General features: G+C 38.6%; 1 protein-coding gene across 6 annotated transcripts in view; it reads right to left on the bottom strand.

Annotated features, from left to right (window-relative positions):
* KCNQ1 (potassium voltage-gated channel subfamily Q member 1) overlaps positions 1–18,767 on the bottom strand; it is a 422,193-nt gene that overhangs the window by 303,114 nt on the left and 100,312 nt on the right. For all 6 annotated transcript variants that reach the window (XR_011328096.1, XM_069803651.1, XM_069803647.1 and 3 more), the window contains one exon: positions 15,561–15,651. Coding sequence is in view for 5 of the 6 variants with exons in the window: in XM_069803651.1 (XP_069659752.1) it covers positions 15,561–15,651 (91 nt within the window). In the remaining variant the exon portion in view is untranslated. The remainder of the gene's footprint in view (positions 1–15,560; positions 15,652–18,767) is intronic.

The raw sequence follows: 18,767 nt of genomic DNA, 5'->3' as shown, positions 1-18,767 counted from the left end.
GAGAAAAGATACCCTATTTATCTGATGGTTCAGAACTCTGTCATTAGTGCTAACACATACTTTGCTACCTACAAAGCAGAGCACAGATCTTGGGAAGCGTCCTTCAGTTCAGCCAGCTACTGCTTTTATTCTTCAATACTTAGGTCTCCGTATTATGTTGGGGCCCAAAACACAAAGGGGCCCTCATTTACAGCCAACTCCCACACACAACAAATAGCATACGATATAGCAACAGCAATCACGGAAGCATGTTCTTTGAAGCTTACAGTAAGCCCAGAGTGCAGATTTGTGAATTTTCCTCTTGCTCAAGGACAGGCTTGCCTGCTTTCCTCCAAGGTCTTCCCCAGCTAGGAAAGCATGGAATACCTACAGGCACATTGTCAGAAAAGCCTGACAGCTGTAAAGGTACTAGAGGAGGTGGAAGGCAGGTGGCAAATTTTAATAGCATTTAGTACATTAACTATTACAGATTTTTCTTTCAAGAACTGACTTTGTCAGGGAGGTTGAGAACCCAGCTGTAGACTCTAATGCTTGTTCTTAGTCTTTCCTGCAATCACACCTTATCGTTCCATGGAAACATTAGCCTTCACTTTGTAAAACGTTAAAGGAGACTGAAGAACCACTTTTTTAGAATTGGCCCATGAAATAAAAAACTATACATTCACCTCAGACATGCTCAAGCATAATCCTACAACTTTCTGCTTTACTATGAATTTTCTGGCTTTTGACATGAAGGGAATGAATCTAGTAGTCCATTACAGTTTAACAAGTGATACAGTTAAAAAAAATTTTCTCTTGGGAAAAGGCTTGTCTGGTGACATTGGCAGCACTGGTCACTGACCCCTAGGGAAGTGGGACAGTCATACACAGATGGGAAATAGCTGGGAAGGAACTACATGGAAGCACTGAAACATTAGACCCTACCTAGTGCCTGAAAACTCAAGTGTGAGGTCCAGATGCTAAAGTCTGAATATGTTAGCATCATTGTTAGGGAACTGATACTAAGTGACAGATAGATTATATTACATAAAGTTCAATTTCTGGCTGCCCACAATGGCTCCTAATTCAAACAAAGGCCTGACAAGCGACTGACAATAAATAAATCAAAATAAAAAGCACATTGCTTTGAAACTTTAGCCTTACAGCTGGGAACATTACAGTAAGTTTATTTGTTAAAAGGACTGCTTGATTTTGACCTAATACTACTTTACCAAAGCAACTGAAAATTATTGATTTCCTGTGTTAAGAATTGAGATGAATAAAAATCTAAGAGATTACAAGTAAAAATCTTTCTTTGTTCTGTATATCACTTCCACTATGCTGGTCAGTCAGATGCCATTGTTTTTCCTCCTGGTCCCATGGCACATGAAAGTTGTCTTACTGGGAAATTAAACAAAATGGAAAGAGAGAAACAACAATATTTTCCAAGATTTTTACTGTTTGTTTTCAGCCTTACATCCAAGACTAAGAATAAACAAGAAAAACAGTAGCAGTTTTAAAGAATGCCCCACACTAGTTCAATTTTCATTTTTGTTTTAAAATGTTTGCAATTCTTTTGGTCCTGAAGCCTCTTGGGATAGAGGCCGGGATTAATATTTATATAAAGTGATTAAAAGACATTTTATTTTAAAAAAGCTGACATGCAAGCAAAGTGAATCTGTGCATGAAAGCCTAGATACACATTCAGAAAGGCAATGCAAGTCACTTACAACCCTAAAAGGGCAGAAGCTCCCCCCAGATTTTAACTGACATTGGCTTTCTGTGCGTTTGAATTCTCCATGCCTTGTAGACTGCTTCGGTCAGTAACCATTTTTAAGTTCAAGCTAGGGAAAGAATAACAGAAGATACAGTTCCACAATGTGTGACATCTGCAATTCATTAAGGAATTATAATACTCAAGAAGTCCCTGTTCCAAGAGGTGACAAAAAAACAGAAATGATGAGAAGTATCTGATCATGCCCTTCATCCCTCATCCAAGCCACTTAGTATTTCTTCCTCCACCTCTTACACCTTCACACGAAAGGTTTCACTGACAGTCTCCACCACCTTGCTCCAACTTTCTAAAGCAACTAATTTTTTTAAGTGAAAAAGCTCTAGCTCAACATCTCCTTTAAGTATTAAGAAAAAAAAAAAACCAATTAGCAACTTTGTCAATGCCACACCAAATTTAAGAGCAAGGAGAAAGACAGCTGTTTCAAGGAACAGACAACTCAGTGAGGTAACAGTCATCAGAAGAGATGTTTCTCCTGCTTGTCTCCTTGTTCACTCCATAACAAGCAGTCATCTAACACTAAGACTATTTATGATGCTGTCCTGCATTTTTCTGCCATTCTATGCTAAGAGGCATCGCAGCAGAATCTCCCACTGCTCATCTGCTATTTTCCAGATGACCACCCAACCAGATGCAAGTAGCCATAATCTACACATTTGCAGAAAATCTACAGGAACCATAGCACTGTGATGGGTGGGAAAAAGACATTAAAATCTAGGCCCCTGTTACCTGACTCTATTTAATGGAGATTTAAAGTGCCAGAGGATATTTGTCTGAATTAGCATTGAAACACTCTCCCTAGCAAAGAGCGCAAGCAGCACTGCAGTGGGAAAGGGACCAAAAGAAGATGCCTTACCCTATGCATTTACAAACAATAGTCTCTTCTTTCCAAATGAAAGCTAACTGCAGACACAAAAATCAGAAGAAATCAGCAATTTACATACAGATCACAGAGCTCATTACATATCTATGAAAATATGATTTGTTTTTAAAGAGAGAAGCATCCCTGCACATAAGCTATGAAACAAATGAAGCTGCCTGGGACGTGAAACCTAACAGTCCCTTCTGTCCAAACACTAAGAAACCAGAGTTCAGATGCTTTCCAAACGTGGAATGAACTCCTGAAACAGCTTTCTCTTAATGGCTTCACTGGCATTTCAGAACCACAGTTTGTTGACCTTGAGAAAGTAAAGATTGACAGGCTGCCTGTTTGTTTTGGGATTTGTCATTTGACAGAATGGCCACAGTGCGCATTTTTGTGCGACTTGACGCATGGCTGAGCTTCTCACCTCTGACTCTCATTGGCCATTAACCTGACATAATCAATTAAGAACAGAAAAGGAAATTTCATGTTATCACTACACTACTTGAAAGCATTTCTCCAACATTTTAACACAGAGTTTCCTAGTTTTGTTACCAAAACATAAAAATAGGTCTTTGTTTACAGTTATTCATTTTGATTACTGCTGCAAACCTTGTTCTGCTTTTGAGGTCTACAAGATCCCAGATCTATTCCCTCCACTTTACCCACTGTAGCACAAATGTATTTTAAGCACATACCAGTGGAAAGTTTGACTTCAATACAGTCAGTATACTGCCCCTACTTTTCTTGCATTTTTTCCTTGCGGATGAGATAGCAACTCACTAAGCTTCCAGTTCAGAACTGGGAGTAAAGGAAGAATTTTTTCTTTACATCCTTTTTAACTCTGTTTGCTTTAAAAAGGCACATGACTCATAGTGGTTAAATATTTAACCATTTCACTAATGATCTGGATCCTAACATGCAAGTATGAAAAGACACATCATTATGTCTGAAAAATCCTGCTCATATCCAAGCAGCTTTTTTTCATTTATATTTGTATATCTATATACACACACACGCTAGGGATCTGTAAGGTAAGTTGCTATCTCGGGACTAGCCTATACATACATTTAGTACTGGTATTCTGTGTAGAGATATGTGGGGGTTGGGGCCTGGTTGTGTTTTGGTTTTATCAAAATAGTTGCAATAATTCAAACCCAAATGTGCCTGTTATTGTATTAATAATAACAATGACATAATAGTAAAATTATACCCTATGGGACTAGGCTACACTGACGCACGCAACCACGTGCTCTCGATCACTTCAAAGACAGCAACAGATTGAAGATACTACCACACCCAACTCCTCATTACTGCACCTCTCATCTTAGAGATTACCACCCACAAAGCTGAACAACGGTAACCTCTTGTGGAAGTGCTCTTAGCCCTCTTCGATCTAACCAAATTAGTTTTAACCATCTTTAGTGGTAAACAAAGCTTTCTGGGGCAGCTAGGCACTGCAGCAAACTATGAAAGCAAATGCAGTACAATGCAGTTCTGGGCTGAGTAAAATCCCATTGAGGGGCAGCAGCAAAGAGCTAGCAGATGACTGCTTCTTAAGCTTTTCCAGAGAGACATGCTTCTGCAACTCTATCTACACCCTGTCTGTACTAGCCGAGTTTGAACAAAACAGCTTTTGTTTGTAGAGACGGCCTAGCTGCCAATTCGAGTTCAATAACTGGCTCTGGATTATAGTAGGCATGCCTAGACCTGTAGGATAAAATTAATTTCTGTCAAGTTGGTCTCAATCAGCTGTCAGGCTGATATCCCACTGTCCTGCAGCAAAACAGATGCAAAGTAAACATAAAATGCTACTTAATTCATTATTCAGTCAAATCAATACAAAAGAGGCACAGAGCGAAGTATGTAAAATAAGGGCCAAAATCTCAACTTTTATATAAAAAAAGCTTTCAAAGTTCTAAATTAAGAAACGAGACAAAAAATTAAATATACTTCTCTTTTCAGTGTTATGATTTCTGAGGCCCATCACTGAACCTGAACACGTGGAGCAGGCTAAAGCTGGGACTTCTGTAAGTTATGTTCTTTCTCTGCTTCAGTGCCTGGCTGTGCAAGAGGCTACTCACGCTTCCTTCCTCTCACCTTTTCACCACATCATCTGTTTAGGCTGCAAGGTCTATGAGGGTAGAAGCTATCTTTTAGAGTATGTGGGCCCCCACTCTGCTAAGTGTTGTACTTGATCTTACAAGCAGGACCCTTTGAATTGGCTGTAATGTACACAACAATAATACCCTTTCTCAAAAAGACAGCACACAAGTCTGCTTGTAAATTGTGTTGCAGATAAAGTTTCCAACACACTTTTAACTATCAAAAGCTAACAAATCTTAATCTAGAGTTCCACAAACACTTTAAACCAGCACTGCTGCCAAAAGAAGCAATCTCATCTGGCCAAAAAAAAGGTTAGTTTGAACCCATCTGGGTTCTCCAAAGCAGTTTACAACATAGCTGCACAAATGCTTGTATTGGCACAAGGAATGGAGCAGCAGGACCATTTCTTCAGGTGGCAGTGCCAGTTTATGCAGGCTGAAACTCATTCTTAAAAGTGCAGGCTGGGTTCTTTGAAGGATTTAACTCACAAAGCCAAGGTAGGGTGGAAAAGCTACAGGTCACCCAATTTTACTTGTAAAACTGCTAATACTCACCTCCGAAGTATGTTGCCAGGTTAGGTACATTTCTGTTTGTAAGGCATTACAGAAGTAAGATTACTAAATATTTAATTTTCTCTCCTCCCTTTTCCCCTGCCCTGGCCACTAAGTATAACTCGTTACGAGTTTCATACACTAAATCAATGAGTTGGAGCAGCTCCTAGAAGGTAGCTGTCAAGCTCCCTGCCTGTAGGCCAGATGGAGGTCAGTCATCATACACACGTATTCTGATTTAAAACTGTTCTGCAACATTGCAGCCAAAACAGCATCTAAATACAGTCTACTCACTCTGCTGTAGGGAACCATGAAATAGGCTGATTACCTCTACAGCAGACGTTCTTTCTCACCTTGATCTGGGGAACAGCTGCAGAGGGATAAAGGACAAGTAAATAAACTCCTTTTGCATGCATTCCACATGTAAACACGTCGTCAAGCTGACAGAAACAACAATGAAAAGGAGTGTTTCTGAAAGGTGCCTTAATAAGGATGTTAACAGCATGCTGGAGGGAAAAAAGGGTCAGCCGCAGTGTCATTAAGCATAAGGGAAACCAAAGCGAGGCAGTACATAGCTTGCTTTCACAGAATGGGTGTGGTTAACCATGGATTTTGGTTATGTTGTTAGTTCTTCAAAGTCCTGCTGTTTCTGAGAGCTAATAACAATTCTTGACTCCCTATCATCTTAAAAATATGCTCACATTCGATGGGTTAGGTGGAAATACCTGATGTAAACAATACACTAAGGTACAGGTTCCTGAAATCAATGAACAACTGGGATAGCTGAGAAGTGCAGCAGTTTTAGGACATCTATCCCAATGTTTGGTTCCTAAGGGCAACTCAGAGAGACCTACAGAACTTAGTCCATCACACAGCTTCTGATGCTGTCGCTACCAGGGCACATGGGCATCCATACTTGTTTGAAGCCAAGGCACAGGACATGCCAGGAATGCAGAACAGAAATGCGGTATGCAGCAGCTCTCTGGGCTATCAAGACTTCTCCAGCAGCTCAGTACAAACACCAAGTTCCAAGCTCTACAACAAAATAGATTTATTTTATAAGGTGAGATGGAGTGTAAATGCCCGTGCTATGTATTACTAGCCACTGAATCAACAGCTCTAAAACTCTTTCACAAGACCTTTCTGATTACCGAGACACAATAGGGCTGGGCCTCATATTAAAACAGGAACAATCCTAGAAACTCTTTGTGCGAGACAAGTCTAACAGAACTGATGCTTCAGTCACGCTGACATTTTTCATACTACCAAAATAAAAGTAAATTAGATAAAAATAAATTTAAAACATTAAATGTGAGATAACAACAGCTTGCAGTTACATAAATCAAACTCTCATGCTTCTGAGATTATCCTTAAGTACAAGCAGAGACTGTTCAAGAAACTTCTCCTATTATGCCCCGATCCTGTTAATACTTATGCACACAGGAAGCTCTGTTGAAGTCATGATGATTACTCATATGCACAAAGTTAAACATACTGCACAATTGCAAGTCTCATGCCATAAAAACTTCACTTATAAATGTAGAACATAATTTGGTCGCTGATACCCATATACATAAAAAAACCAGCATATAGAGTCTTGACTTCCTCCCCCCCACCCCAAACGGTGGAATAAACACTTAGTACAGTGGAGTTGCCAGAAGGTCTACTCAATACAAATGACACCTAGCTAGAAGTGTTTTTTCTCATCATTGCTAAAAATAGAAATATGTTCTATATATAGAAATATATCTATGTAAAGAAGCATACACATAAATATATATTTAAGAAATAACAAGGCGATCTCTATACTTTCTTGTTCCTTCTCTGTGCACAAAGTCAGGTATTTGTCACGTTTTTCATGGCATGGCAAGTTTCTAACAGGATGTTCGTTTACTTATTCCCCTTCCAAGAGCAGTCAGCACTCAATGCTGAGATGCGCTTTCCTACTATCAAACACAGAATTCAAGAAATGAAATAATGAAGTTTTTATAAAATAAACTTGTAGAAGCTTACTTTAGAAACTGCCAAGAAAAAGAAAGCCACCAAGAAGCCCAGTTGCTTTTGTTTTTTTAGCCAGTTAATTGAACTTACTTAATCCAACATCGCAAAATAAAATTCTTAATGCATTCAGTTTAAGTTATTTTCTCTCTGCTAACTCTCGGAACCTCCTTTCTTCCAAGACATTGGCACTCACTGCTCTTCTGCACTACAGTTACACCACACCTGCAGAGTTTATTCCAGTTTTGGCTACCAAGGGCCACTTAAAGCCATTCAAGAGCCACCAGCTAGTGACAGCTGGCAAACTCAAACCTGTCTCAGTAGTCTATCATATGTAATCAATTGCAAATAGAACTTCAACAGACTCATCCCATTATTTCCTAGCTCATTCCCCCTGGGAAAACAAGCCAGCAAGCTTCCACTTTGAATCATGAAGCTAGTTTTGCCTCTGTCCCTCCTTCCCAACTTCTCCCTTTCTCCTCTCCTTGCATCAGTTCACTGCACTGTTTCAGTTTTTCAGCTTGATATCCGTTATGTTATGTCAGCTGTTACATTACGCTTAAAACAATAGACTCCAGCTGGCTGAGGTCAGATGTGAAAACAAGGACCTAACAAAGCCATAGACCCTCCAGTTATACTGAAATTGAGATACACACTGAATGTAGCACTTAATGACAAACTACTTTCCAGACATTTGGGCAAAGCATAAAGGAAACACCTGTCACTGCAAACATTACACACTAATCCAGATAAACCCTAAATTTAAAAATCTTTTTTTTTTTTCCACTGCTTGGCTCTAATATGTACCAGTATTTCACAGTTTTAAATTTTTTTCCGAGATGGAATTTGTATTACTCTGCTTGTTTACTAAAATATTATACAGTAAAAAATGTGTATAATTTCAAAGAAAATATGTTTACCATGTTTCTTTTTGAGTTTACCAAGCAAATGCTCTGAGTTTGACATGGATTTACACCCCAGAAAAGTTTAGTCAAACTTTAACCCTTAAGTAGAAAGCTTGACAAAAGTGAAAAACAGATGTAACAGTGAATGAAACACACTTTTTTCAGTGATGGTATTTTCTTAGATGCACCTTTGAACAGAATTTGTTGGAATGCAGCTATAGTAAAAAATAAAGAAACAAAACATTGGCATACTATGCAACTTATGAGGGTAAACACAAGCTCTTGAGAATAGGTGATCTACTAATAACTCTGGAGCACATATCCCCCTAATTTTCAAAACACTGCATACCATATAAAAGCAGTATTTTCTGAAAATCGTCACGCTACTGTAGTTCACGTATGAAAGGCTGGGAAGCTTGCTCAGCACAGAGGGACAACTTGGCACTGTGCTCATTTCAGTCTTTGGCCAACACCCCAACGTTGCCAGCCAGGGATACCACCATGTCAGATCATGTAGGCCACCAAGCAGCCAGCAGACGGCACCAATCTAACACCAGTGTTTCGTGCTGGCCTGCAATCTGTCACCAGCTCCATCGTGAGCTTGAGGAAGGTCGCTCTTCCCAGAGCCTGTCTTAGTCTTCAGAGTCTGAGCCCCAATAAATGCTTGGTGCTTCATAGCCATCTTGTCCCAAAGTACTGTGGGGATAAATGCTAAATTCTGATTCTTTTACTCACAGTGATGTAGTTGCAGACTTTATTTTAAATGACAGTGTTCAGGTATGACACCACAGAACTCCAGGTACAGAAATCCAACAAGAGGGATTATTTTTTCTCATAGTTCTTTGAAAAGGCAGAAACAGAAGTAACCAATTTTCTGCATCCAAGCTTATCTTTATCAAATACACACTCCAGTGTAGCAGACTAAAATAAGAATTCAAACCCAGAACTTTTGAACCTGCTAGAAGAAATACATGCAATACATGTAAAAAGAGTTTTATTTTCTGTAAAAATCACTGCTTATTCTTATCATATATATCTGAAAGTCATTTCTGGTGGTAACTTCAGAGAACTGTAGCCAAATACACTTTTTCTTTTTCCCCCCTGAAAAAGAAACATCTAAGACAATAGCAAGAGCATACCTGGAAGGACATAACATACTAGAAATCTTCCAGTGTGTTAACAAGTTTAGTATATTTTTCTTTCTCCTCCACGCAAATACTTGTCCAATTCATTTCACTGAAAGCTTTAATTGTTCTCACTTTTTTCCAAAAGCCATCCACCTGATGAGAAATCAGGTAGGCCAAACAGCATGAATTTTGTGGCTACAACCACACAAAGTGGCCAGAGTTGTCTCTGGCAGCAATGTTTACACAGCCTTTTTCTTCCACTCTTCTCTCCCAGAATTATCTTTGTTGATTACTCTTATAAAATTCCCCAAGCCCATGTGAAAAACCATCTCTTTATTAATAGTTCACTTCTTCCAAAAGCTATTTTTATCTACTTCAGGACATCATCCAAGGTCTGAATCCAGTCACCCCAGATGGGACACAGTGTGGTGCAATGCTGCCCTCTACAGATTTTAAAAGGAAACTATAGCTCCCTTCTACAACATTTTTAGCACATGTGAAAAACAAGAAGCAGCTCTTCTTTCCCTCACTGATCTTAGCATACTTTCCTTCCATATCACCTCTTCGTCCCTTCCTGGCATTCCTCTTCAGCTCAGACTTCATCTACACCAAACAGTAACAACAGGCTTGTCTTTTTTTTTTCTTTTTTTTTTTTTAAAGCCCATTTCATTAAATTGGTTCTGCTGTCCCTAACAGACAATCTTATTTCCGCTTTAGAAGCCTCTGATTTGGCTCACTAAGACCTGTTCAGAATGGACATGAAGCAGAATTTAAACTGGACTAAAAGCATGTTCGTGCAACCTTCTGAACCAAATCAATTAAATCCCTTTAACATCACATTTGCATTAAACACATAATTCTCCTATACTGACCAGGGGAGTTGACAAGGGATTGCTTTGCAAACAGCTGGAACAAGTTAAGATGTTAGTTACTACCAGCAGCATTTCAACCCAAAGCAGCTGATCTTGCAATGAAGCAGATTAGAAGCACTCACATTATCTGCCAGCACAGCTCAGCTACAAACATCAGAACCACAGGCTGAAGCACAGTGAGAAACACCTGGGTTCAGATTCAGAGGAAGCTCCTTGCTTCAGCTACTAACTATACTGTCACCTAATTAAAAGGGGGGAGGGCAATTTTCATTTCTATTCATGTTTCCTGAGCCTTCAAACCACTCGCATTTGGCCTTTTTACTACAAACTAAAATGTAGAGAAGCTGACTTCAAATGAAAGCTGGGATTCTTGACTTCAGCTGTCAATGGAGTGACAGAAAGAAAATGCTGCAGTGAGTGATTCTCTGGACAGGTCTATCTGCAGGTCCAGCAAAGGAAAAGGATTAAAGAGCACAAGTCTACCACACACACGTCTTCTACACCAGCTGACCTTACTCTGGGTCAGACCAGGGGACATTGCTGAGGCTGCAAAGACAAATTTTTCACTGTCTCAGCTACAGTTGTTCATTAGAGAGAGTCTGTAGACTACATTAGTCTGTACAGCTATCACCAGGCCTCCTTTACAGACGTTAACCCCATTTAATTTTTCAAAAGGATGAAAATGCAGCAATGTCTCTGTCTTGGTCTTCTTAACCAAGGAAGATAATCAGAAAAAAAATAAATGCTGGAACCACTGTGAACTATTTGAACCATTTGTTCTCTCTGAAGACCGTCTTCAGAATCAAAAGCTGTAGGTATTTTTCTCTTTCTTTCTCACAAGACCCACAAAACACTCCAGCAAACAAAACCCAAGGCCTATACTCAAAAGATTATATTAAAAAAAGAAATAAAATCTAGATCTCACACAGGCCTAGACTCTGTGCCACTTTCTTTTAATTGTAAGAATAATTTCAATGCCAATAACATAAATGTTAACCACCCAAAACTATTACCTTTTATCTTAATTGGTAGTCTTTTTAATGTTTAAAAATCATTTAATCTCTTCCATAAGAAGTATGCTAAAGTAGAAGAGGAACTCAGAAAGCTGGAAATAGCTTATACTTTCATCATAAAAACAAAACTTTTTTTTTTTTGTTGGAATCAATATTGAAATGAGATTCCTACCAGAAAATAGCTTTTTCAGGCACATTAAATATCCCTTGGTTCAGCAGAATATTTAATCCCCTTGGATCAGGCATTTGGATTTTCTTAGATCATGCTGAGATAACAGCATTCTGCTGTGTTCTGGCACCATAAAATCCTTGCTTATGAAAATAAAAGAAAAATATGGCCTCTCTGGGAACATACATCTCTGAATTACTTTTTTCCATAGTTTAAATATTGTAGTCTCAAAATCAATTTTTGCACAGATATACCACATTCTCTTTATGAGTCATGGCAAAAGCTCTCCCGCACCACTATTTTAAATGGGCCAAGTGTACATATACCCTTCAAAATGACGATCCTTTCACAATCTTGGCTCAGACTCCAGCTCATGCTGGGCAAGTGCCAACGAGTAACTGGAGTCAAACCCCTTCAACAGCACCATCTAGTGAAAAAAAAAAATAAACACATGCAAATTTAAACAGTTTTCACTGCATTCTGGAAACTAACAAAAGGCCAATTCTCTCCTAATCTCCCATTACAACTGCATTTAGGTATAGCTTTCATCAAGGCTCTTTGCCTTGTGAAGTGTGGTGACAAGCAGAGACAGATTCAACAGCTAATTGTAAGCTTTTTGTCTAAAAGTGGTATACCACTTGGAACACATATAAACTTTCCCTTGTTTATTTTTCCAATATTAAGCTTGCATTTTTCTTATTGTTATTAAAAATAGAAGCATTTTAAAATGCTTTAAAATTACTGACAACATCTTCTATTTCCTCCTCTGGTAGTGGGAGGTAATGTTATAAGACAAGCAGCTCCAGAATAAAAAGGAAACAATATATACAAATAATCTCAACCACTTTTTTAGCTCTTACTTTCATATAATTGTAATATCTTGTAAGGATATCTTATTGAAGCATGAAATTCTTATTCATGAAAATGGGCACACTCAGCTTCCATCTGTAACTTTAATGTGACCAGTCTCCCTGGTTTCAAAAAGACTATCTGCTCAAGTTGTGTAGGTGCTTAGATCTTTCACAGGATCAGGGTAAAATACTTTGGCTACAGGGAGGAAATAAAGCCGTATAGCTCTTAATTGTCAGTGTTTTCAAGGGTCTTGTTTGAATAGTTTTACCAGTCAGGAGGAATGGATTCTGTACTTTTCCCAACATGCATCTTCAATGCCATGCAACTCACAAGTGGTCTGTAGAAGCTATTCTGTGATAACAGTAGTTTGCAGATAACACACACGTGCTTTTACAGTGTGTGTACATTCCATCTCATTTTCAAGATCAATCAGATTTACAGTGCCTGTGCAGTAACCTCATCTAATCGGACTTGCTTCATGGGGCTGTTCAGCTCAGCATACCCCTATGCTAACTGAGCACTCATTTACTCATTTCCAGACATTTAGCATGATATAGTCATATCTTGCATTTCCAGACCTATGGGTGCCTGATCAAAGCCTCCCCCCCCTCCCCTCCCAAAATACAAGAAGGCCACAAATCCCAAATAGGCAAAATTTCAAAGCATGACACTGCACATTTGGTATCACTACCTACCTCAGTCTTATATTTGATGCACTACAAAGCATAATTCATTTAGAGAGAATTCTACACTACATAGGAATTTATGTCTAAATAAAAAGCAATCTGCTCTTGACAGAGCTTCAGTAATTTTCCCTTTGGAATGCAGATAGGGAAAGGTGGACTCAATTTTATAATCTTCAGAAGTCTCTAAGTGTTACTTTAATTATTTTAATCTCACACACACTCAGGCAGTGTAACTCAAGTTTCATGGAATAACTTGAGGTCTCATAAACCTCAAATTACACATGGCCAAAGGCTCCCTCCTTCTCACTGTCCCAGTTAAGCCCAAGCAGAAAAGCCTTCTTCAAGATTCCCATACTCCTTGTGGCAGGTTGTTGCTACACCACTGCTCCTTTGAGGTCTCTCTCCCTCAGTATTAGTTTTTAAATCAACTTGTTTGCCCTTCTTTGTCATTGTAGGTGAGCAAAGTTATCTACTTTCATTGTCTGGCTCCAAATTAAAACTATTATTGTGGTATAACTAAAAGTCCCTCTACAAACACAAAAGATAAATTAATTCCTACTACAAAGCAGTAGAAAGAGTGCTCTCCTAAGCTTTAATAAGTCTCCTTACATCACCATTTGGGTTGGAAGCTTGCACTGTGTTTTTTCATCCCTGTATGCTGTTACACTTTCTTTTACTTCTTTCTTTGCATTTTACAGTTTCTCTTCAACCAGTCATCTGTGATTAACTCCCCCCTTAAGAATTCAGTTACATCTAATTTTGACAGCTCATAATGATATAGTAGAGTGAAAGTAAAATCTTAAAATAAGAACAGAATAGGAAATTTTACTGGGTAGACACTAACAGGAACCAGATTCTGACATTTATATTTGTGTTGCAAGGTGCCACAACTCCTTTGAAAGTCCCACGAAAACTGGATAGAGCAGAGAGCATATTGGCCTATCTACTGCTTTGGACCAATGAACACTGTAATCCCCTTAAGTTTCTTGAAAATAACCACAGTTAATCCTTTAAGAAAACAATATCAGAATATGCCAATACTGAACAAACAAACAGCTGCTGAATTCCCAAGAAACCATAACAGCAGGAGTTCTATGTTAAAAATTAACCATAGTTTTTCTCATTATATGGAACAGGAAAACTGATCCATACTACTTAGAAAGCAAGATAATACAGAATAGTATGAACACCCAGTACATACTGGATATTACATAGATTGTATGTAATCCGGAAAACATTGCAAACATATTACAGTGAACATATTACACACGTGCAGACAATACATACTGCATACAGTATGAACACACAAAATTAGTTCCATGATTTCACGGGGGGTGGGGGGAAGAAACATCACTGGTTGTCACTAGAAGTCATTCCACTGAAACAACACACATGTAAAATATTGGGACATATTTCAAAGATGAGTGAGATATTATCACAAGTGAAATTCGTCACAGAAATTGGCAGAAGTATCCATAACTACTAGTTATGGATAGAAAAAACCACAACTAAAATCTGTACAAAAAGAAAACCCCAAACCACAAAACAAAAAACACCGGATGCAGAATTTCATATATAGACTCTCTTAGCTGGCAACTAATTATAATGTTACACCTAGGAGTTCAAATATCTTACAAGTTAGTTAAAAATAATATACCAGGCATGAAGGTACCTTACACAGAAACAGTGTGATTGACACTAAATTTAATATACTATATCCTTATTCTAACAGTATTCCTATTAGGTATAAAACTGTAGCATATTGGATAGATAAATAGATAAAATTTATTATAATTGATAGGGGGTTTAAGTGAACTTTTTCACATTAATAATGATATCATACATAACAATGATATTATTGGTGTGCTGCTACAACAACTATTTTGAACAAACATTTAAATTGCTAGTTAACTTTTTCTCAATATAGTGACAGTGTTTTCACAAGTAAAATCATGGTCATTTATTTACAATTACAGAGAAATCAATGATTTAGCTGGGAGTACCCCACCACTGAGGTACAACAAATTTATAAATTTTTTTGTATGTTTAAAATCATGCCTCTCCAAAACTCAGGCTCTTCAATGAAATCTAAGCTGGCTGAACAGTAATACTCTTCGAACATACATGGAACATATATGTTGCAGCACTAGCGTACTATAAACTAAAGGTAACTATGTTTTCTCTACTGAAGGAAAAGTGCGTAAAACAGGTAGAGAAAGTTATCTTAACTCTGAAGTCAATGAAAATACATGAGTTTTCCACTTGTGAAAGCACCAACTAAAAGAAAGGACTTCCACTTACTTTTTGCCCCCCTATGGTCAGGTGTCTGGTCTTCAGTATGGCTGAAAAATGGATTAACCTGAGCAATATGACAGATTCAAGCTTAATTAGAACAGCCATGTGTGTTGGACACAACATAGATGCCCTCATTATAGGCCATATAGGGCAAGACTTAGTTTTTGCACGACCATGACTTTTGATGTTTCTGTGGCTTTACAGACTCATTAGGGAAAAGCAGAAAAGCTGAAGAGCCTCTTGTCAATTAAACTACAAGGAACATTGTGCTTGATATGGTATTAGCTCAGGAGATCAGAATTTGCACATTAAGAACAAAAATGCATCAATCACATTAATGTCCACATACATACCATCCAAAATAACGTCCCTGTAGCAAGAGCTGCATACTGTTCAATTGTAGAAAGCACGCTGAAAATAAGGCATATCAGCACAATAAGGAAGCTGTAAATAAAAAAAAAAAAATGTAATGTAGTCTAGTAAGAACCTAGAGGGAAGACAGATAATTATGCCATTACAAATTACCTGTACACACAGAAATGTTATTGGCATTGGATTATCTTAACACACAGCTGGTAACTTTTGAGTGATCCTGCTTCATATTGGATAGTTCATTTCTCTTCAGACACTGAGGTTTTGGGTTGGACATTATCAAATGAACCTGCACAATAATATTAGCTTTAGCCTACCTATAAGAATTGCTGCTTCCCAGCCCCTCAGGAAAACAACATTTCTTGTTCTTTCCCATTGTAAGGGCTTCTACAGCTGAATCACCACCACACAACCACCCCACACACAACCCTCGCAACATAATTCAAATATTTGCCTTTTTGCTGTTCCAAATTCTAACAAATTGCAAAGAGAAATCCCAATTAAGACAGAGCTCAACAGGCTCTGCCCACACTGTCTTTTATAACCAATCCCCAAAAGGCCCCAGATAAATGAAATCTGACATCTGAAACACAACCTAGGACCAATTCCATTTTTAAATAGAACAAAATTTCAGAAAAAACTATCAGAGAGTGGGAATATAAGGGTTTGTTCCCTGGTCCCTCCTGCCCAACTGAGTCCTTAGGGAGGGGGTCCTGGTTCCCAAAGTAAGACTCAGGACAGCCAGGGAGTTGCAGCAAACTCAGCCTAACTGCCTGTAGCCCCCAGAAAGCTTTTTCCCCCAGATGGGGAGCAAGGCTGCCCAGACCTGCAGCCTCGGCCTTCAAACCCCTTCCCTGAGCAGCTTCAGCTGTGCCCACCACACTGCAGGACTGCTGCTTGCTTTAGAGGAACATTTGGGAAGCAAAACATTTGAGACCCAAACTGGATGCTATCCACTACACACTAGGCATAGGCAGCTTCCAGTCCCCAAACTGTGTGTTTCTTTTTAAAACATGACATGAGCAATGAATAAGACTGAAAACATTCACTTATTAAAAACAGAGCTAGTTGTTAGGGATATTTTTCACAATCCTGTTGAGACAAGCAACACCAACCCTTTGCACTTGACAGAAACTTGCTGAAAAATCCAGTAACTAAATAATCTCCCCCATTACAGATCTCTAAAACCATTAATCCATTTTTTTTTCTCAGAAAAAAAAACAAAAAAGAATTGGCATAATGAATAAAACTGAACTCAAGAGGAGAAATATTAAAACACAACATCACTGGCTGCAAATTGGCATGGCTCAGCTGAAGTCACCCAGGCCTTTATCTTTTTTTTCACCTGAGTAAGAACTCCATTGGGTGAATCTTTCAAAAGGCCAAGCACTCAAGTAAAAAAAATGTGTCAAGGTTGACATTATAAGTTAGACTGTCCAATGATTGCTTCAAAATATGATGCATGTGAGTCCAATTCACACATACACAAATTATATTGTAAACACATTACAAAATCATGGAGAGGAAGTCTGTAGGTAATTAGGTACAAAAATCAAATTAGTAAGTGATAATGAATTGAAGTTAATAGGATAGAGATTATCACACATCAACACACATATGAGAATATACTTTTACCTAGGCAAAGTATAAGTATGTGGGTGTTTCTGATTTATCTCCAAAATCTTCTCATTTTACCTTGTATCTCTAACTTTGGCCATTCTTAAATAGAAGTAAGGTGTGCTAACAAGGCAGGGGAATGCAAAGATGAGCCAGTCATTTGAAACATAACATAAATGTTCCCCAAGTGTCCAGCCCTTCTATCTGCAATATTCCCACGGTTGCTTAAGACCAATACACATGACAACATGAACATAAATGGGTTCAGTTACACAGAGGTAGCTGAGGGTCTCTGGATAAAAAGTCCAATATACACAGAAGTACCAGTTCGAAGCAAACAATGAGTTGCATGGGATGGCGTAAGCTGTCTGAATACATCTTGAGCAGTAACAATTTATACTTATTATATCCCTTAATAGTAGTAGACTTCTTAAAAGCATAACTCAGCCAGTGCATGACACAAGAGGGCACCAAAGCAAAGACTATCCATTTCTGTACTTTTCCTAAACAAACACAACAAAAGAGACCCTAATAAGGATTAAAGGTGAAAGTTTGTGTACTTAAGTGACAGGAGGATAAACTTAGGGTAAATCATTTGCCAAATCTCTTTACTTGTTACCATTAGAGAATTTGAAGGCTGACATAAGAACTGCATCAAGTGCCAGTCACCACACTACCTACTTTTATGGGTTTTATGCATGTGGATCCATTTCAGTTTACTAATTTTTTTTTCACCCCCAGAAAAACTCTTGAAATTTATTGTTGTGCTCCTTGCAGGCTGAAGCATGAGACACCTTCACACCCACACATACACATTATCCCAAGCAAAACAAAGATGTTCAGTGAGATATTGTTCCTGCTCATCTTTCTTGGGCATAAGGGAGAAGGTGCCCACAAGCCCCACTAGTACAGCCATGCCAGTGGAGCACCACAGTTAAACTACTAACTCTGTCACACTGGCATCACTATTTTGCTTCTGAGATAGATCAATCGCACATAAGGAACAGACAGTGCAAAATTAAGAGACAACACCCCCCACCCCTGCCCCCGGTCCTCCTCTGGCATCAGCCTGCTGTTCATTTCCTTCCAACACTCGGCTCTTACTCTGTTTTTGTTTCAGTACTAGTGGCTTCCTCCTCCACTTCTGAAGCGTAAGAAGGGAGTTAGGCACCAGGAAAATGGAAAACAGGAAAAGTTTGCCACTTTTTTTTCTTTTTTTTTTTGACAGCTACCTCCCCTCTCTTCAGCGATAAGTGGAGCACAGTTTCTCAGTTACTGCCTACTTTCACTTGTTGACAGCAGACAAGTTCCCAGTAGATAAATAGTTACAAACAACAGTTGCAAGGACAGACTCTGCCTCAAACTTGAATTTGCTCTATGCAAAAATCATCCTGGGGAAATTTAACTGTCAAGCCTCAGAAAGCTTCCACTAGTCATGTGAGAGCTGTGGTTTTTTTCCCCAAGTATTTAGAGCGTAACTGAACTTGTGTGAATTTTCATAGGGAAAAAATCAAAGGTGCAACCCTGACAATGGAAGATAAAATGTCAAAGCCCACAAATTGGTTTATTTT

Source organism: Haliaeetus albicilla, chromosome 16 (assembly GCF_947461875.1).
Source record: "Haliaeetus albicilla chromosome 16, bHalAlb1.1, whole genome shotgun sequence".
Taxonomy (NCBI): domain Eukaryota; kingdom Metazoa; phylum Chordata; class Aves; order Accipitriformes; family Accipitridae; genus Haliaeetus; species Haliaeetus albicilla.
This window is presented reverse-complemented; position numbering and strand designations above follow the sequence as displayed.